Source organism: Prorops nasuta, unplaced genomic scaffold, assembly GCF_024137725.1.
Source record: "Prorops nasuta isolate Cenicafe-Biocafe unplaced genomic scaffold, Cenicafe_Pnas_1.2 PNAS00033, whole genome shotgun sequence".
In the NCBI taxonomy this organism is placed as follows: Eukaryota; Metazoa; Arthropoda; class Insecta; order Hymenoptera; family Bethylidae; genus Prorops; species Prorops nasuta.
In genome coordinates this window covers 1618534-1640580 of record NW_027116830.1, presented here as the reverse complement: position 1 = coordinate 1640580, position 22047 = coordinate 1618534, and the positions used below count along the sequence as shown (strand labels likewise).

The following is a 22047-nucleotide window of genomic DNA, read 5'->3' as shown; positions in this document are numbered from 1 at the left end:
GCATAAGAGTGAGAGAGAAAGACATATGATACCCCATGTGCCCATTGATTCTGCTCGAGCACGTTTTTGGTATAGTGATAGGAATTTTGGTATACTGATAGAAGCGGTAATAATATAGTAATCAAACGACAGATCAATAAAAAGAAGAGGGCATATTCCAATGAGTGAAGTGTCAAAATGTGCAACTTAACCTCTGTAATTTGTATTAATTTATTAAAATAACTTGTAAGTGATGAACTTTTAATAAAATCATATTAAGTGTTATAAATTTGTATAAAAAATATGTATTTTAGTTTTAACCTATTATTGTGTAACATATGGTGTATAAAAATAACTGAAAATATATATTTTAAATTAAATTTATGTTGTTGATATTTTGTCAAGAATAACACATCATTAACTTTTATATTAATAATAAGGAGCTATATTCTTGAGTCGTAAAGTCCATTGGAGCTTGCAAGTCAACTATGGATCCCAAGCTTACAGCAATAAGATTCTACGAATAAAGAAGATGCAATTCATTATTAAAATAGATAATCGTTAACTCAGATTTTTTTGCAGAAACCTAATATCAATAGTGACAAGCTTTCGTATCTATTTCCAATTGGTGATGCTGGAAGAGAACCTCTGAGAGCTCCTGACAGCTCAACTGCCACAGGTCCAAGAAACAGCTATTTACGTAAATCTGTCCAGTGTCATGCAATACATTATCCAGAAGCCATTCTGCTATTATCCAGCTAATGTTTCTACGCAATATAATTAATTACTTATTAATTTTCAAATATACTAAATATGTAAAGAAGAAAAAGCCAATATATTAAAATCCATTTACTTACACTACATCTCATTACGTAACCATGAGTGAATATTGTTGAATGGTGACAGAACAGTTTATAGTTGCAGAATCAGAATACATTCCTGTTGTGGGTAATGTTGCTGGGTCCTTTTGTTCTTTCGCAGTATCCAAAAGCAGCAAATTTGCAATGATTTTACAATTATAGCCTATATTCGAAGAAAACTTTAATACTTAAACTTAAATTGAAGAATATTCAAATGATTAATAGTAACTCCTTACGGATTAAGATATCTTGCATTATTTTCAATTTCTGCTACCAGTGCGTATAGGCAAATTCAGTGGTAAATTGTTATTCTCATCACTTAGAGCTTGTTAATCCTGTAAGTTACGTAGCACTTTAAAGTGGGCAAACAAATCCTTACGCTGCATTATATTAGTCTTCTCTTCCTTCGCTAACTTTTGAAAATTCATATATTACTGTTATCCACGAGTATATTTACCCAGTGGCTGAAAAATATTAGAAAGAGTATGAAAATTCATTCTTAAAAGTAAGCATAAATTATTTCCATATTCATAAAGTTATACATACCTATTCTATTATTTAGCTGGATGTTAGCTGCCACGAAGACATCCATATGTAATGTGCCTGCCCTCCTTCCTTTTTAATCCAGTGTATTATCCTAATAGTTTGCTGCAGGACAGTCTTAAGTCAGAAATAGATTGAAGTGTGATAATTCGGTTCTACTTTCTCTTTACCCTGGCCTACCATGAGGAGATACTCTTTTTTATCTTGATTTTTCATAACGTAAATGATAAATAATTATTCCTGAAATAAAAACGTGCACACACACACATATATATATATATATATATATATATATATATTATTGTCTTTTCAGATTATATACTCTATTTTTTATCTTATATAATTTATTTTTTTTTTCTTTTTTTCAGTACTCCGAAAATTGATTTACGTTAAATAATATTGGTGGCCCTGAAAAGGGCCGATTTTTGGATCCGACACGTGGCAGAGCACATTCCTTTTTTATACCATGCAATCCGATCCATCTAAAAAAATACCCATTCGAAACCAACAACAGTAAAGCTCATTCAATAATCCGTCCAGTAGCCATTCCGCTCGATCACTTGATTAAGTCGATTAGGTATCGAGTTAGTCAAGTTAGCTAAGAACTCTGGGTCAGACCTAAGGCCTTCCCAGATATTCTTCGCTTGATCGAGAATCGCTGCCCTCGTCCTCGCGCCTGGCTCTATCCATCGTCTGGACATCAATGCCCAGACGTTCTCAATTAAATTGAGATCCGGTGATCGAGCGGGCCAATCCACCACTTCCAACTCCGGGTGTCGCGCAAACCACGCTCGCGTTTCGCGTGAGGTATGGATCGCTGAATTGTCCTGCACAAATCGGATCACCGGTACTTCATCCGCGGGATATACATTACGCACGCTTGGGAGAAAAATTTCTTCCAAGATGCGAATGTATTCCCGGGAATTCATACGTGGAGAAATCTCCACAAGATCACCGATATGTTCACCGGAAATCCAGCCCCATACGCCACACGATACGCGTCCAGACCGATGAGTCTGGAAGACGTGGTTTGGCTGCAACCGGGTATCGTTCGGGCGCCACACGTGCAAGGCCTGAGCCTGAGAGGGCAACGATATGAAAACCTTTTCATCGGTCCATATCGTAGCCTTCCAATCTGCACGGCTCCGCGAAAGATTCGCGAGGGCATAGCCAACTCTCTGCTCACGGTGAGCAGGAGTTAATGGGATTTTACGCGCTGGACGACGGCAGTGAATACCTGCAGAGTGTAAACGCCGCAGGCCGGTGGTCACTGAAGCTGGATAATCTATCTCCTCCACTATGTCGCTGACACTAGCGAAGGGATCTTCTTCGATCCTGCTCAGCAGCTGCTGGTCATCGATCTCCGAAGTCCTTTTCTGCCCTCTGTTCTCCGCTCTCCGGTCACGCAGTGCGTGGTCTCCGCCTTCGCGGTACCGACGTATCCAGCGCCTGACGGTGGTCTCGTGTGCCCCGCAGAGTACAGCGATCTCACTCGCGCTTTTCCCGCACTCAAAATAGCCAATGGCTCTTCCTCTGGTAGCCTCACTATGCTGTGACATCGTCGACGTATCCAATAGATATGAATGTTATAACAAATTAACGTTATTATCGATACTTCTAATTCAATAATCGAGGCATTATTCACTTTTATCTATAATAACGTTAATTTGTTATAACATTCATATCTATTGGATACGTCGACGATGTCACAGCATAGTGAGGCTACCAGAGGAAGAGCCATTGGCTATTTTGAGTGCGGGAAAAGCGCGAGTGAGATCGCTGTACTCTGCGGGGCACACGAGACCACCGTCAGGCGCTGGATACGTCGGTACCGCGAAGGCGGAGACCACGCACTGCGTGACCGGAGAGCGGAGAACAGAGGGCAGAAAAGGACTTCGGAGATCGATGACCAGCAGCTGCTGAGCAGGATCGAAGAAGATCCCTTCGCTAGTGTCAGCGACATAGTGGAGGAGATAGATTATCCAGCTTCAGTGACCACCGGCCTGCGGCGTTTACACTCTGCAGGTATTCACTGCCGTCGTCCAGCGCGTAAAATCCCATTAACTCCTGCTCACCGTGAGCAGAGAGTTGGCTATGCCCTCGCGAATCTTTCGCGGAGCCGTGCAGATTGGAAGGCTACGATATGGACCGATGAAAAGGTTTTCATATCGTTGCCCTCTCAGGCTCAGGCCTTGCACGTGTGGCGCCCGAACGATACCCGGTTGCAGCCAAACCACGTCTTCCAGACTCATCGGTCTGGACGCGTATCGTGTGGCGTATGGGGCTGGATTTCCGGTGAACATATCGGTGATCTTGTGGAGATTTCTCCACGTATGAATTCCCGGGAATACATTCGCATCTTGGAAGAAATTTTTCTCCCAAGCGTGCGTAATGTATATCCCGCGGATGAAGTACCGGTGATCCGATTTGTGCAGGACAATTCAGCGATCCATACCTCACGCGAAACGCGAGCGTGGTTTGCGCGACACCCGGAGTTGGAAGTGGTGGATTGGCCCGCTCGATCACCGGATCTCAATTTAATTGAGAACGTCTGGGCATTGATGTCCAGACGATGGATAGAGCCAGGCGCGAGGACGAGGGCAGCGATTCTCGATCAAGCGAAGAATATCTGGGAAGGCCTTAGGTCTGACCCAGAGTTCTTAGCTAACTTGACTAACTCGATACCTAATCGACTTAATCAAGTGATCGAGCGGAATGGCTACTGGACGGATTATTGAATGAGCTTTACTGTTGTTGGTTTCGAATGGGTATTTTTTTAGATGGATCGGATTGCATGGTATAAAAAAGGAATGTGCTCTGCCACGTGTCGGATCCAAAAATCGGCCCTTTTCAGGGCCACCAATATTATTTAACGTAAATCAATTTTCGGAGTACTGAAAAAAAGAAAAAAAAAATAAATTATATAAGATAAAAAATAGAGTATATAATCTGAAAAGACAATAATATATATATATATATATATATATATATATGTGTGTGTGTGCACGTTTTTATTTCAGGAATAATTATTTATCATTTACGTTATGAAAAATCAAGATAAAAAAGAGTATCTCCTCATGGTAGGCCAGGGTAAAGAGAAAGTAGAACCGAATTATCACACTTCAATCTATTTCTGACTTAAGACTGTCCTGCAGCAAACTATTAGGATAATACACTGGATTAAAAAGGAAGGAGGGCAGGCACATTACATATGGATGTCTTCGTGGCAGCTAACATCCAGCTAAATAATAGAATAGGTATGTATAACTTTATGAATATGGAAATAATTTATGCTTACTTTTAAGAATGAATTTTCATACTCTTTCTAATATTTTTCAGCCACTGGGTAAATATACTCGTGGATAACAGTAATATATGAATTTTCAAAAGTTAGCGAAGGAAGAGAAGACTAATATAATGCAGCGTAAGGATTTGTTTGCCCACTTTAAAGTGCTACGTAACTTACAGGATTAACAAGCTCTAAGTGATGAGAATAACAATTTACCACTGAATTTGCCTATACGCACTGGTAGCAGAAATTGAAAATAATGCAAGATATCTTAATCCGTAAGGAGTTACTATTAATCATTTGAATATTCTTCAATTTAAGTTTAAGTATTAAAGTTTTCTTCGAATATAGGCTATAATTGTAAAATCATTGCAAATTTGCTGCTTTTGGATACTGCGAAAGAACAAAAGGACCCAGCAACATTACCCACAACAGGAATGTATTCTGATTCTGCAACTATAAACTGTTCTGTCACCATTCAACAATATTCACTCATGGTTACGTAATGAGATGTAGTGTAAGTAAATGGATTTTAATATATTGGCTTTTTCTTCTTTACATATTTAGTATATTTGAAAATTAATAAGTAATTAATTATATTGCGTAGAAACATTAGCTGGATAATAGCAGAATGGCTTCTGGATAATGTATTGCATGACACTGGACAGATTTACGTAAATAGCTGTTTCTTGGACCTGTGGCAGTTGAGCTGTCAGGAGCTCTCAGAGGTTCTCTTCCAGCATCACCAATTGGAAATAGATACGAAAGCTTGTCACTATTGATATTAGGTTTCTGCAAAAAAATCTGAGTTAACGATTATCTATTTTAATAATGAATTGCATCTTCTTTATTCGTAGAATCTTATTGCTGTAAGCTTGGGATCCATAGTTGACTTGCAAGCTCCAATGGACTTTACGACTCAAGAATATAGCTCCTTATTATTAATATAAAAGTTAATGATGTGTTATTCTTGACAAAATATCAACAACATAAATTTAATTTAAAATATATATTTTCAGTTATTTTTATACACCATATGTTACACAATAATAGGTTAAAACTAAAATACATATTTTTTATACAAATTTATAACACTTAATATGATTTTATTAAAAGTTCATCACTTACAAGTTATTTTAATAAATTAATACAAATTACAGAGGTTAAGTTGCACATTTTGACACTTCACTCATTGGAATATGCCCTCTTCTTTTTATTGATCTGTCGTTTGATTACTATATTATTACCGCTTCTATCAGTATACCAAAATTCCTATCACTATACCAAAAACGTGCTCGAGCAGAATCAATGGGCACATGGGGTATCATATGTCTTTCTCTCTCACTCTTATGCTATTAGACAGAGAAAGAAGAAAATTCTTACTATACCATTTTATCCCGAGATGATATACTTTTGACAAAAGTAAGACGATCAACCGCTACACTCGAGTATATGCAATTTACCAGATTCTCCTTATTCTCCCCACCACGACTCCAATACGTCATCGTGACGTCATCTGACGTCACCGTGACGTTTTACGCTTTGGTGAGAACTAGAGACCTGAAGCTGTCCAGCTAGTTACAAATCTAGTAGGCCATTCTTCACGAGCAGATTCGATGAATGTCAGTGTACATATTACAACTAGCTGCTCTTGTCACTTGTCAGTTGCCACTTGCACTTGCTCTACTTGCCACAGTCTCATAGGGGCGCCACTGCTGTTCCAGCGGTACCCGACGACGGCCAACAGTCCCGACACCCGAAAGTTCGAGTGTCCCAAAGAACCACAACGCCGTTCCTTTAGAACTGTTTTGACATCGTTCTCGGTTCATTGTATGCAAGAAAACAATGTCAGAATATCGCCGTGTCAACTATTATGAGCTGTGCCGATTGTGCACAAGCAGTGAGGGAAATAAAATGGATATTTTTAGGGACGAAGGCCGCAAACGGCAACTTCAAACCAAAATTCAAATTTGTTTACCTATTCAAGTACGTAAAACTGTTCGAAAATGTTTCTTTAATTGACAGACGTTCAGCTTTTCACTTTTGATAAAACTAATGCCTACTAACATCTATAACTGTAAACTTGTAAAATAGTATTTGTTATTATTAATAAAAATATATTAATTATAGGTTTTGGAAGAAGACTCGTTACCAAAAATTGTGTGCCATGAGTGTGTCAGAAAGTTAGAGAACTTTATTGAATTTCGGGAAACGGTTGTAAGTGCTGAGGGAATGTTGGAGTCGTATTTTACATCCTTACGGTTCTCTGAAGATTTTTTAAAGGAAGGAAAAGTATATGTTAAAACAACAGTAGAGAAGGAAAGTGCAGTGACACCAGAATGTGATCCAGCGAAGCAAGAAAAGCCTACAGTTTCTTCACACAATCAAATTCTAAACAATGAACAGCAAATACAACATCAGCAACCTGTTGTTGTTAGCAACATCAACGCTTCAAATATCCAAATTATTAGCGGAGTTCAAGCTAGAGTTCAGCAATACAAATGTGCTATGCAGGTTTGCTCAAAAGTTTTAATGATTATTATTAATTGTGTGATTGAAAAGTAGCATGATAAGGTTCAAATATAATTGAGATCTCTTAACTGTCAGCGTCAAAGATTGCATCAATCCAAAGCCAAAGGTCTTTAATGCTGGCAATTAATGGTTAATATTATATTTATAAAATGGAAATATCTTTTAAATATACAATAACATTTTAGATGCAGGCAGGTGGTATGGCTGCAGCTGTTGTTGAAGCAACAGCAGAAACACATTATAGTTATCAGCAACAAACCTCACAACCTGCTTTAGCTAATGGAACTCAAAATCAAAATAATGAGCAAAATCAGCCACCACAAATTCAGCAACAAGTTCAAAATGCTCACAGTGAAATTAGTGCTCAGTCTCAAGTTCAAAGACAGCCAGCTCAGCAATTAAATCAAACTACTCAAATTTTACAGCAAACTCAGTTACAAGTTCCCCAGCAATCACAGCAGCAGCAGCAACAAAATCAATCTCAGCAGATTCAACAATTGAACAGACGAGACTTTGATAAACATAGGCAATTTCAGCAATTGGAGAAACAGCAGATACATGTAGTACAGGAATTTCCATTAAAAGGAGACACTCAAACTAGAATAGTGCATCAAGCTAATAATATAATCCTTAAGAATGAGACGACAGTAAATGATCAAAATCATCAAATAATTCAAAAAGTGCAAACCGAGAGCTTAAAATCAGAAAGTTCCACTCAAAATGTTGAGAGCTACACAACTGTGCAAGCACCAGAAGTCTTTTTAAGTGTGGGGTTTAAAGAGGATTCCATGGCAAATCAAGTAGTTCGAGAAGAACTGAAAGAATTTAAAGAATATACAAAGAGCCCTTCAGAAGATGGTTTGTCTCGTAATTCAATTGGTCAAATATCAGAATTTCTTAGAATTCGGCCTGGAACAGAACAAACGTCTTTAATAACTATTAATCCTCAAGTAATTTCACAATCAACTAAAAATATTGTATGTAGAGATTGTGGTAAAGCTTTTACTAGTATTAGCCTGCTAGCTGAACATAGTTGTATAGTGCAGAATTTTGTTTCTGAGACTCACGAGATAAAAGAGGAAAATTCGTTACAAAACAATGGTAATCCTTTTAGTTGCGATATTTGTGGAAAACCATTTAAACGGAAGGAACATCTATTTCAACATCGTAAATTACACACTGGAGAACGTCCTTATGTATGTACTACATGTTCAAAAGCTTTCAGTCGTAAAGAACACCTAGTACGTCATTCAGTTTCTCACACTGGTCAAAAGATGCATGAATGTGAAATGTGCGGTAAAAGCTTTTCACGTAAAGACAATTTACATAAACACAGAAAGACTCATGGTGTTTCAGGACCCTACATTTGTGAAACTTGTGGTAAATCTTTCGTTGTAAAACATTATTATTTAATGCATTTAACAACTCATGCTTCGACCAATTCAAGTGAAATAAATTGTCAAGACCCTTTACCATATAAATGCGATATCTGTCATAAAGCTTTCTCAGTAAAACAATATTTGACTACTCACAAACTGAGGCACAAGTCTAAGAACAATAATAGTTCTGGTCAAAATACTTTGAGCACTTCTCAGCAGCAGAGTGGAACAAATAACAGTGGAAATACAGTAATTAACAGTGCTTCAAGTCCTGGAAATCTTAATGCTAGCAGTAATACGCAAAGTAATGGTACAATGGCAGATAATCAATCTGAACTTGACAGAAATGAACAAAACGATGGTTCATTTGCTAATAGTCAATATCAAAATAATTTACAAGAGTTTCAATGAGATAAGGGAAAGCGTGTCTATTATGTTCTCTTGCCAAATGGTAATAATCATAAGATTGTTGTTGTTTGAGTAGGAGATGCTTTGTGACACGCTTCACTTGTTCTATGTATTTTATTCTTGATTCAGCAGAAAAGAAATAAGTGTTTATACAGAGTGCAAAGCAGGGAGAATGGTGTAAAAACGATCATTATCAGAATTAAATATGAAGAAGCAGTATATAATTTTATTAAAGTAAATTGCTAAATTATTTGAAACATGCAAGAAGTACAAAGCCATTTTTGTATCTTTTTGAATTTACTGAAGACAGTCGATCTCTATCAAACATCATTATTCATCAATAACTTCACAAGTTTCAGTAAGATGATTTAAATAAAGTGAAAGGTTGAAGTAGCTAAAATATTGGCAAGGAGGTTGCCAGTATAAAATATGACAAGCCTATTATCAAATTGTGTGATTACTGAATGCTAATGCTCCAATGGTAGCAGTTATAAGCCCTATAATCATGACATTGGGTAAGAATCTTAAAAAGATTTTTTTCTGTCTTTAAACACTTTTATACTTTAGTCTGGTGTAATGATTAAATCAAAGTCACTATTTTCAAGAAGTAATGTAGCTGTACGCTTAGAGAATAGGTTAAAGAGCTTGCTATATTGAGTATTATAATGAAAATATATATAAATGAATATATAGATAGATTTATATACATATATAAATATGTAAAGTTATATTGCCAGGGAAGTATTATCTATATAAGAGGGTATGCCGTAAAATACTAGTACGTATAAAACGCTGACTCTAAAAAAAATGTTAAATTTGAAGATAGTTTAAGTCATCATCAAATAATTTAGTGTGCTTCACTTTAAACTCTTAAATTTGCTGAAAATTTTCTTTTGAAAGCTTTTCTTAATAATTGCTACACTTTAATTGATAGAATGTGTGAATATTATTCGATACAATGCTAATTTATACGTTTTGTTTGCATAGAACTGATTAAAAAATAAAGTAATTTTTCTTGATGAAATTTCTTGACGTTTCTGCATTATAAAAATATGAGTGCAATGTAGAATATTTGGGAGGAAGGGTTAGGCCTAAAACTCTTACAAAGTGACTGTATATATAAGCTTTCCACAAATTGGTCTATTGTTTTAAATTTTCTTCAAACGCACGCATAGCATGAGGAAATATTTACTTTGATTCATTAACTCGAACGTAGCTGTAGATGTCCATAATATCTTATGTGCAGTAGCGTAATTTTCTTTATTGATACCCGATTAGAACACATGAAATTTATAATATTAGTAAATATTTGTATTTATTAATATTATAGGCCATTTATATCTATACCATATGTAATTTTTCTTAACATATTTGTGCTTTAATCGGAGCACCTGATTTCCTTCACACCAGAGACTCGACAACAAAGTGAAATGCATGTGCATTTATTAGCTCTTGATAGTCGAGATCTACCTTTGTATGATTAAGAGTCGAATGTAGAAATAATTCTGCTCTTTCTTCAGGGGTAATGTACCTGAGACTAAGTAAAATAAGACTTAACATAAATCTTTGCCTTGAAGTTATTCCATTTATGTCATTTAAGCGGAAAATTATTATTTAAATTCATGATTATTATTCTTTATTTATTTTTGTTTAAAAACCTAAATACATAAATTAGGGTACTTTTTAAAAAGAGATACAATATTTTTTTGCACCGGCCACCTTATTAAATGTTACTTCATAAAAACAAAAAAGAATTTTTCTGCCACCTGATTTCAATTTGGAGGTGGTTCAGAGATTGAATCAAGTCACTTTAGTATTTTTAACTTAAAAATCCTTTAAAAATCATATTTTACGCGGCTACTGGCAGTAATATTATTAAAACTGAACTTAAAACTTTTACGTAATTTCGATCGAGGTAGAGGAAAACGGTCCTTGCAATAGGTCAGAAATTAAAAAATAAATACATGTATCATAATTATATATTTATTGAATACCTTTTATAAAGTATGATTACTACTACGAGGACACTATTTTTAATTATTTTATACAATTTTAATACGATACTATATTTGCTCTTTTGTTATTTATCCGTTATAGGCTTGTCTAACACCACCGACAATTGTAAATGGAACAGTCAACATTTTTGTGCAGAACTTACATTTGAATCATAGCACAGAAATTTGACTATTTTGGGAACGTTTTTCCCCGTATTTCGTGATATTGGACAAACGCTATCTTTCAAGCATTTAAAATATTACAATAAAAAATTTAATAATCTACCACTTTAACGACTATAAACACAATAGCTATGAAGATAGACATACTTTGACGTTATCATCACTTTCAGAAACGCTTAGGAGCAATAAAATATTTTAAAAAGTGCATGGTTAACGATTATGCGGAAAGATCGGTAGAACTAGTAAAAAAAGAATGATTTAATAACAAAAGATAAAGAACAAAAACATTACTTTATTCAAAATGTATGTACATATACGTAAAATAATTGGAAACAGTACTCCGGTGGTAGTAAAAGGCTTTTATACACCAAAGGACCCGTAAAACATCATTTTTCACGCACTTTTAAAATTAAATATATATACTAAAGTGACTTGAGCGGTTTGTAAACCATCTATGACTGAGTTCACGTTGTGACAAAAATTTATTTTTCATGAAGTAATATTTGCTGCAGAGGGGTTGAACGACGAGACAGAAAGCATATCATTTTATTCTTTCTAAAAAGAGTACCCTAATATACAAATTTACATATATACAGATACATATAAATGTAGTTTTAAAGAGTTTTTATATGATTTAAAATTATAGATTTAAATTACTATTGTTTAGAAAATTGTGAAATTTTCCAAAAAATGATTGTAAAGGTACACTCTTAGGACACCGTTTCATTTCTGATATCCAATGAATTTATGTAGATAGAATTAAAAAATTCAGAAATTTTCGGAACATTACCCCTTAAGAAAATCGGTAGTCACTGTTACACCCTATAAATCATTTTAATTCATACTGTTAATTAATACATACCTCAGGTGTAAATACCGCAATAAAATCAAGAAATTGTGCCGTAGTATTTAACCCTTTTTTAGTGCCAACAACGATATATCGTTACTCGTGCATAGCGCCTTATTCTTCACTCTGCGAAAAAGCTTTATCTCTAAATAAATTTAAGAAGTGTTGTAAATCTTATAATTTGAATTAGAATATTCAAAATGTTTTATAAATTTATTAAGCGATAAGGCTTCTTCGCAACAAGTGAAAAATAAGGCGCTATGTACGTGCAACGATGTATCGTTGTTGGGACTAAAATGGTAAATAAATAGAGATTTCTTTATTTATTTGTTAAATTCTTTAGAATCAAGATTTATGAGCCTATTTTTTAAATTTCGACAAAGAATTTCTAATCTAATCATGGAGTTTAAAATCTTTTTTCAAGTTTTGTTTTGTTTTACCAATGAAAAATTAAATTTATTTTATACTATTATTTGTGTAAAACTGTTTTTGAAATTATATACTTATTAAAAAAATCAGTTTTATCTCACTACCGATAGTAAGCGTTTCTTTGATATTTTTTTTATCAAAAGCTTTATAAACAATGTTTTTATATACTTGTACTGATTTTTTAATTATAATTCCATGGAATAACAGAATTTTTAATTTTAAAATAATTGAATCAGCTGATACACACTTAATTAATTAGAATGTTTAAAAGTTAAATACGATACTCTTAATTAACTACAATTTTTTCACGTCTCAAATGTCAATTATTAATCCTCAAATGGTATTTTAGTGTAAATTCGAATTAGGGAAATTTTCGAAAACACATATCTTGAAAAATCATCTGTGCGTTTTAAAATAACTATTTAATAATTTAATAAGAATTTAACAAATCTTAATCCTTTCAACCATAGATTTAATTTCCGAATTAAATTTTTCAAAAGGCGCTGTTTGTGTACTAACGAGGTTGTAGATCACGTATATTATAAGCTAACATTGTAAAATTCAAAATAGCCGATCCATTATATGGCGTACTAAAAATTGTATTTTTTGTTAATTATCATGAGAAATATCATATTGAATATTTTGAATCGTCAAACCTTAATCTGAGGACAAATTTTTGAACTTTTAAAATTCAAGGTTGACGAACTAACATGCGGACAAAAAAATAATTTAATCGTGTTAAGGATTATTTCTAGAAATCATTTGTGATCTCCAAGTAATTAAACTGTTCGAATATAAAGCTTTTTCAAGTCACGTATATATCTTCAAATAACATACTATGTGTTCCGAGATATTACCGACATATATTGCAGAATAACGTCACAATTTTATTACTGTTTTGTTTATTTTTGTAACGCTATCTTGGATTATCTATCTTCGAAAGTGTTTACATTGGATTTGGATATGACTAAAAAACAAACAGGAAACAAGCTTCAAAATAATGGAACTATTTTTAGTAAACCTACTAGTATCGCCATCTGGAATTTCAGAAAACCGATAAAACTCTGATGTTAAAGCAGAATTACATGACTCAAAAAAGCTCCTCTGGGCACTATTATAAGACATGTTTAAACTTGTTTATTTAAATTTCTAGTAGAAAATATTCATTTAAAAAATGTTCTAATGGTAGTATAATTTATAGTAAAAAAATGAAGCTGTGAAAAAATCTGTAAAAATTCTGAAACATACTGTAGTGTATTTTAAATAAATGTATAAATTGGCGTTTCGATATTGATAATAGTTTAGCGAAACGTCCATTTCTCTGAAAAAGCACAGATTTTGAACGGTTTATTTATATCAATTAAGTATATGAAAATTTATGATTTCTTATTTCTTCTTTATATTTCTGCATGTACTTGGAATTATATAAGACCATAAAACTCCTATTGTAGGTCTATAAATCGACTAAAATAATTAAAAATCACACAGAAAAATGTGAGGTGCTCATCGTCCAATCATGACGCAAAGAATTAAGTAGCATCGATTGATTAGTCGCAGAATTTACTTTGACAAATTATAATATTTAAATTATTTCTAAGGCAACTGTAAGCTGTGTATAAGATTGAAATAATGAAGTTTCAATTTTCATTAATGTACCGTTTATGTATTCTGAGATGGTGTGGGCCATTTGAGGGTTAAAGATATCGTAAATAATTTTGCTTTCTTGTCTAATTGAATCCATGGCAGTTTCATGCAACTTTTTTTTAGGATTATAAGCATTGTTTATAGTATATATATACATATATATATATATATATATATATATATATATATATACAGGGCGAGGCACTTAACATGCCCCAGAGCATAGAGGCATAGACGTAAGAAAATGTTATCTCGTTAACTATAAATAATAGAGGTAAATTTTTGCTTAGGATCTTTTTCAAGCTTCTTTCAATCTATATTCAAAGTGGTCCTAAGCAAAAAGTTGATGTCTGTAAAAGTTGCGCAGATAAATAGATTTTTACATTATAGAGAGCTCTGGGATGTCATAAGTGTGTCACCTCTATATCTTTATGTAGGAAGTACAGAACAAAGACTAAGACCAAAGAAATTTATATAATTATGTACAAATTGAATAAACAACAATCAACATGAGAAATAAATATAAGTATACAAGAATGTGATTAAAATAACTGTCTTCTTTTCTTTGTTTTCCACAAGCCAATGTTTTTTTTTTTATAATCTTATATTGTATCACTCATCGGTTGAAATAACGATGCAACTTAAAAAATATAAATATAGGTTAAACCTCTGTAACAAATTTATGTTAAATGTTCTTCTATTAACCCGTTTCGGCCTAAAAAGGCACAAATTTAATCTTTTTGTTTCTTTTTTTGCATTATTGGAAATGATAGGAAACAGACGGATCTGTTTGTCAGTTTTTGAGTGTGCTCTTTCAGAATCTGTCGTTATTTTTTATCTATTTGAACGCATATTTTGGAAAATGGTGTTTTGTTGTACTGCAATTTAGGATCGGGTTGCATACAAATGTTTACTTTAATAAAAACAATTTCCACGGTTTTATTCGTGGGACTCACTCATTCGGTGAATTTCCAGCCATGATCCATGTGCAAGGTGCGATGCAGATGATAATGACGATGTCCATGATGATGTTGAAATTCTCTAACGATATTATTCACTCGCGAGAGATTAATTTTTTGACGGCACTACGCGACGCAAATTTTTAAACACGTACTTTTCAGTTAAATTCTATTAAATTAATTGTATAGTTTATTAATGTTTGTAATAAAATAAATAAAATTTACAGGCTGCGAGAGTCCTTGAAATTTTTGCCTTTGACCGCTGCAAGCACAAAAACACACAACACAACACCCGCGCTGCGCGTTGACAATATTTACGAATTTTTCTATTATTATATTGCTTTATAAAAGATTATTGAATCGTTAATCGAGGAAGATGCGGATCCCAGTAGAATCGTTCGGAGGTACGCAACGCGCGCGAATGATGATGACAATAGCGGGAAGGAGAGAGACGCCTTTACAATCGCGAGTGAAAATTTGAGAGAGGATGTCCCGACAACACAGTCACCGATACGCAGAAGGAGGAAAAAAAAAGATGGCGGAGCGATCGGCCGGGAGGTTCAGTTTTTGAATTTCGCCGAGCAGCTTCTCCCGGCCGATCGCTCCGCAATCTTTTTTTTTTCCTCCTTCTGCGTATCGGTGACTGTGTTGTCGGGACATCCTCTCTCAAATTTTCACTCGCGATTATTGTTTTGTATCAAAATTAAAATCCGTGCCAATAAACTAATTGGTTTTGAAAGCACTGCATAACAACAACAAAAAATCTTCACGAATGATAACACCTATAAAGGTCATACCTACTGATCAGGGAAGTAAAAAGTTTGTGCAATGCTCACCAATTCAAACGGAAATAATTGAGGAAACCAATTATAAATGCTGTGCAGCAAGTGTCTTGCGAAACGATATCTTGTTTCAATCAATGCAGTTACGGAAAGATGCAATGCTACATTGTTGCTAGTAGACTGCATTTTGACTAGCAAAAATATTAAATAAATAATGAAGCACAAGATAAACTAAAAAAAAAAATAAATTCCGCATAAACCTAGTTTTTTTTCTTCCCTCGAATATTTATAAAATAAATTGAAAAGAAGCAAATCTTTAAAGAACTTTTTATCTTTATTTTCTTCTATTCCAAGTATTCCAAAATTTATATCATTCAAAATAAATACAGCTCTTGTACAAAATAATATAATTTAATAATTTTTGGGAGTGTGTGTATTTTTATACATATAGTACTGGGCACACTGTTCTCGTGTTTTGTCAAATAATATATTCCCGTTTTGTAATTATTGATATATAGAATTTAACTATTGGTCAATTAAACGCTGCTGGATTTATGCTGCTTTATGTCGATGCTCTGACGTTTCCCCATAAAACTCTACAAATCCTTCTTCATTACATAGGAAACTTGATGACCCGTTTTATCTTTCAGACTATTTTATCGACCGATGTTTCATCCTTCAAGCTTTTGATTTATCATTTTGCTTCAACGTAACACTAATTATCCTCATTTCAGAAGGTTACTTTGCAGTTGGGAGGTTTTTGGCTTCAATTAAAATAAAAGGTGTAGCCCACTAAATGTATAAAGACACGACCTTAGGCTGGAAGGAAGCCGAAGAAGAAACACGAATGGACCAAGTTCCAAAGTAATGCTATAACGTATAATATTTCCCAGATTCTATTTTCACGCCGTCTGATTTCTTTAAAAATTTTCCCCTTTAACCTTAAATTTCCACCTCTCTTTCCTCGAAAGCCAAAGATCTTACGCGTTGCGGTAATACGTTCTATCGTCTTAATTGAAAAATAGCGTACCTAACAATTTTAGTAAAATAAACTTTCGCGATAATTTGTATGTATATTAGCAGATCAGTGAAATTTATAAATTACAGCTCAATGCAATTGCCAATGAAAGATGAAAACTGTTAATACTGGATCGAACATTTTGAAGGAAATTCGATTTTAACAATGTTAGCTGGTACGCAAATTTGATAATTGGGTTTCCGGACTAATGCCAGGGTCTTCGTAGGATGCAGTAACGTCGGGAGAGAAGAGTGGAGAGCCAGCACAGCAAGAGACTGTGAAAGTTAAAATGATGCTGTGACGTCGAAATAGGCCGATGGCAGATGATAGTGCAGACATAGCGGAAACGTAGTGTAGAAGTGGAAATTATCAATATATATCCTAAATAAAAAAAAGTATTTCGAAGAGTACTTTTAAAAACTCCGTTACCTATCGTTTTTACTCATCCACGTAAAGATTCATGCGGAATAATTGCAACAATATAGAAATTTATCAAGTTACTTTACAAGTGCTAAGCTGGAGAAAACTTTGCAGGATAAAAGTTGAAAAAAAAAAGAGCAAAACTTCCTCGACGTTTAATAACCCTCAACTCTTCTGATGTATCGAGGGTCGATCTCGATAATGAGAATCAAGAAAATTGAATAATATTTATCAACGTTTGTGGCTGGAGAATGGAAATATTGCCACAGAGAAGAATGGTATAAAGGGACAATCAGAAAATTAAAAAAAAAAAATAAAACTAAAAACATGTAACAAAAATAACCAAATGTAACATTTTTGCAAAGGCTATACGTTTCACAACGTAGCAAGCTAAAGATCTCCTTGCGGTTCCACGACCCGATTGTCCATATACAGGTTGACTTGGCTATGCACGTACAACAGGTAATAATAGGTCGTGTCTCCTGACTGAACTATGGGGAGGCATCTGTTCTCCAACTATATATGTATATATATAGAAAAGCATAGGACACGAAGGAGTGTATTACGAGAAGAGTGAAAAAGTATAAGAAAGATATAGATAAAAGAATGATGAGAGGAGAAAAGTAGTTTGTGTGGAAGGTAAGTGAGAAAGAGGGAGAATGGGGGGGGGGGGGAGGGGTTTGGATGAGGAAGAGAAGGAGGAAGTGGGACGAGTTGGAGAAATTTTGTAATATCTAGGTAGGGAATAGATTGTAGGGTCCATCGGTCCGGAAGATTCGTATATGCAGCAGGATGGTGCGTAAGGTAAAAGGTCTGGAGGTGGTGACGTCTGGGCTGCGCTGCCGTTTCGGGGATTATTCGGGGTGGAGAAGGCTCGATGTTAGCTGTAGTTGGGATGTTAGGGTGGTGATGGTGGTGGTCGAGGGGAAACGGGTCCAGAGGTGGAAGGAGGCAGGTGTGGAAGGTAGGGACATAATCCAGAGGGGGTTGAGAGGGTCCGGAGGGTGAATGACGTCACGTTGCTAAAGCGACGCGGCAATGCTAAGCGTCTGCGTGGGCAACGGGCGTCTGAGTCGGGATCAATAGCGCGGCAGCAACCGAGCGCTTGCTAGGGCTACTGCCTCCCTTCCTGGCATACATTCCCTGTATGTGTGTGTGTTTGTGAGTATGTGCGCGCGCTCACCCTTTAATGTACGAGTGCCTGTAGGCTCCGAGGAGCGACACGCCAGTCCAGGAGACTACCCTCCACAGGCAACAACCCCAGTGCCCACCAAAGCCCCGGGTCCAAGTCGGCTAACGCCATGCCAGGATCACCGTACCGTCGACGAAGGACTCTCATCGCCTAGGAGATCCATTTTCTCCAGGTAATCCATTCCTCTCACCCTCTTCTCCATTTTTTTCTTTTTTCTACGCGAAACCTCATCTCACTTTAAAAAATCACCTGTCATTATTGGAACGTCACATATTTTTTGTACCCTCCCATGGACCTCGGGAAAATTCGACAATTTTTCGTCAATTAATTTGTTAATTTTTTTTTTTATTCAAATACTCGCTACTGGATATCGGCAGCTATTTTCCCGCTCCGAGTCACCTGGACCAGCACCCTCGGTGTACCTCGCTAGTTTGAAAAATTTTGATGATTTATTAATGTTGTTGTTTTTTTTTTTTTTTAATGTAATTTAACCCTCTTTTAGCAAAGTATTTTTCTTGCAAATTTTTCGAATTTTGTCGTTCGGGAACACATCTCTCTCGAGTTTTCTCTCTTCGAATCGGTCAATAATCCGAGTTAAGTTTGTAAATATGCTGAGAAGTTCGAATCTCCGGATTTCACAAGGTTCGTGATTCTAAGGGTGGGTCCGTGAAGCTGCTGCATGAGTGAGCTGGTGTTTTTTTTACGAAGAATTCAAAAATAATTTAAAGTGCCCTGAAAGAGTCGGTATACTGATGCAATAATGAAGGAGAGCGTAAATTTCGTGCCCAGATGCGGTGGTGGAGTGGTTTTGAAGGGCTGCTGCTGATGACGAAGATGAGGAGAAGGGGGAGGGTGCGTAAAGTTGTTGACAAAAAAGAAAATACAGTTTTCGTTGGAAGAACGATAAATAATTTTGAGCAGATTGAAAATTGGGCGTGAAGTTTGAGTTTTTGGTACGAGGAACTATTAAAGGAACATGAAATTTTCATAAAAAGGCTGAATTAGTTTGGCGTGAAGTTTCAAGTTTGGAGAGTCTTGAAATTTGGAAGGTTTGGTGGTTAGGGGTTGGAGGGGCAGCGGGAAGAGTAAAAAGATGAAAGATGATCGGGAGAAGGCTGGCGAATAATGTGGCAAGCAACTTGTGAATTTGGCGTGAAGTTTGAGATTGGAGAGTATTTGGTGGTTCGGGGGTGGGTCTGTAAAGCTGCTGGACACTGAGTTTCCTGGCCTGATCGATCATCCGCGAACAATTCAGCCACCCTGACAATCTCATTCCCCAGGCTGCATCGGGCCCCGATTATCACTTACTCATTTTCTCTTCCCGATTTACCCCTACCCCCCTCTCTCTCTCTCTCTCTCTCTCTCTCTATCTCTCCTAGAAACATCTCACCTATTCATGCTCCAACTATTATTAAGCTTGACAGGGTGGTGGCCGACTTACAAATAACCATCTAACCCCACTACATCATTCAATTTCTACAAGTTTCATGAGAGTTGCCGCAGCTGGACCCCGGTACCTCCCTATAAATTCCTCCTCAATTTTTAACGCTTCTAACCCAACTAAATCTATAACGAGAAACTTGGGAATCTCCAAAGATGAAAACTTGCACTTTTGAACGTTCTCCCTCAACTTCTAAATTCGAAAATTGCAAAATTTCACATGTTAGCCCCAGAAACGAAGCACGAGGTGGTTTTCAATGGAAAACTTATTTACTTATCGTTATCACGCCTCGTTTGTTTTTGGTTGCGTTTCATTTTGTCCCAGTTTATATTCAATATTCGTCTCTATTTACCTACTATAGGAGATATTGTAAAAACAGATACCTATACGCGTATTATTTGTCGGATCGATCGATGCAATCAGTTTGATGTCGAGTATTGGGTTCGTTCGACGAACGAGGGTGGGAGGGATTCCAAGGTGTCTACGAATTTTCTTTTGTAGCCCCGTATGTGTATATGTATAATTCGTTTAATAGATAACGATTGAATATCGGATGCTATATAGGACTATTTGAAATGTAATGGACAACGAAAAACTTTATCGAATATTCTTCTTTACCTTCCCTAATTTTCATCAAAGAATCACTGCTCGAGCAACGGTGCCTTCCCCTATATTCCAACGAAAACAAATACGTTCTCATATCGGATGATAATTGGCTTCGATATAACTAATTTAGCTTATTTGAATCGAGAGTTATATTTATATTTCTTATACTGACGATCAATTGACAGTATCGAGCGTTTTTCAATTATTTTTTGTTTGTTTAATAAAGTCTTAAAGCCTCCCCCCTATTTTGTAAATGAAAATTACAGTAAATCAGAATATAAATTTTACGTGAAAAATTCTCTCAACAGTTCTGTAGTAATTGTTCAGTGGACAATCGGTACTCGAGCCTAAAACTGGCTTACCTGTAACTACAAGTAGAAACTCGATATAGTAATTGTCTTTTCGTCAATTCATCGTTGAATTGAAATAGAAACGAACCACCGCATCATTGAATAGACCTATTTTAAGTTACCGATAAACAAGAGTCAGAATAGTTGTGTGGTTTTCATCTGTTCGTACTTTCCTATTGTGCATTTTAATCATTATTTAGCGCACAATTCTCTGATTATATTCGGATATTTGCTGAGATTTAATTCCCAATTTAATAATTTCAACTCGTATTTAGGTTTTTAAATATAGATCCAATCGGGGTTTTACGCCGATACCGTTATTTTAAGTCTAACAATTATAATGCTTGGACCTAAAAGTGATTTTTAATCAATTAAATTAACACGCGACTAAAATATAGATTTATTTCGCTTATTGAGGTCAAGTGGTCTATATTAATTTCTTTTTTTACATAATTAGTTAATGATATTAGTGCAAATGTCATACTTTAGTCATAAATTTGATCTTCGATGGGAATTCGATCGATTAAAAAGAGACGTAAGTTATACGTGTAAGCTGGTACAAGGTTACTTTTGTTAATTAATTTATATATATATATATATATATGTTGAAACTTTTGGTGGAGGTAATGAATAAACTCAAGTACCTTGTGTTACCTCATGTTACTATGTGGTTATTGCGAGTGACCTGTAGTGGTGGACGGTTTAAGTTGATTTATGTCAGTGTAGTTTCGTGCCAGCAGTGACGTTCGCGTGACGTCACTCGACGTCACTCTGGGACCAATCGGCGGCCTCGACGTCATACCAGCTCACTGCACACCATCGAGAGTAACGCTGAAAGAGGCAAAAGTATCTTGTACCAGAGAACCCGATAGAATTTTGAATCTAAGTAGTTACGCATGATATAAATCAGACAAGCCGTACGTTCGCTCGATCACCATGAAGTTTACGACTGAATTTCTGGTGGTCGTATGATGGTTGAAGGTGATTTGTCAGGACAGCCTCGCGATAACGGGAGCTTCGAATCGACGTAAACGTGACGTCACGTGTGACGCGCGCAATTTTAGTCGAACACAATATGTATATAGTGATATATTATAAAATAGATGTTATACAGTCTCAATTTAAGTGGTTATGGCTGATATTAATCAGACCAGTTACGATTATCCTCCATGTAATAAAAGTGAGATCAGCA

The 22047-nt window shown here is 35.4% G+C and overlaps 1 protein-coding gene across 1 annotated transcript; it reads left to right on the top strand.

The window, feature by feature from the left end:
- The first annotated feature begins 5826 nt into the window (after positions 1 to 5826).
- On the top strand, positions 5827 to 14638 carry LOC136783288 (zinc finger protein 853-like). Its single transcript, XM_066743340.1, has 3 exons — positions 5827 to 6657; positions 6802 to 7185; positions 7389 to 14638. Exons 1-3 carry the CDS (start codon positions 6517 to 6519, stop codon positions 8991 to 8993), a joined length of 2130 nt encoding a protein of 709 aa, XP_066599437.1. The 5' UTR covers positions 5827 to 6516; the 3' UTR covers positions 8994 to 14638.
- Positions 14639 to 22047: the final 7409 nt, after the last annotated feature.

Bases quoted from the DNA above. Each gene is read 5' to 3' on its own strand.
- LOC136783288 (XM_066743340.1), top strand. From the start codon at position 6,517: ATGTCAGAATATCGCCGTGTCAACTATTATGAGCTGTGCCGATTGTGC. The intron at 6,658-6,801 runs GTACGTAAAACT...TATTAATTATAG, and splicing joins AAATTTGTTTACCTATTCAA to GTTTTGGAAGAAGACTCGTT. The intron at 7,186-7,388 runs GTTTGCTCAAAA...ATAACATTTTAG, and splicing joins AATACAAATGTGCTATGCAG to ATGCAGGCAGGTGGTATGGC.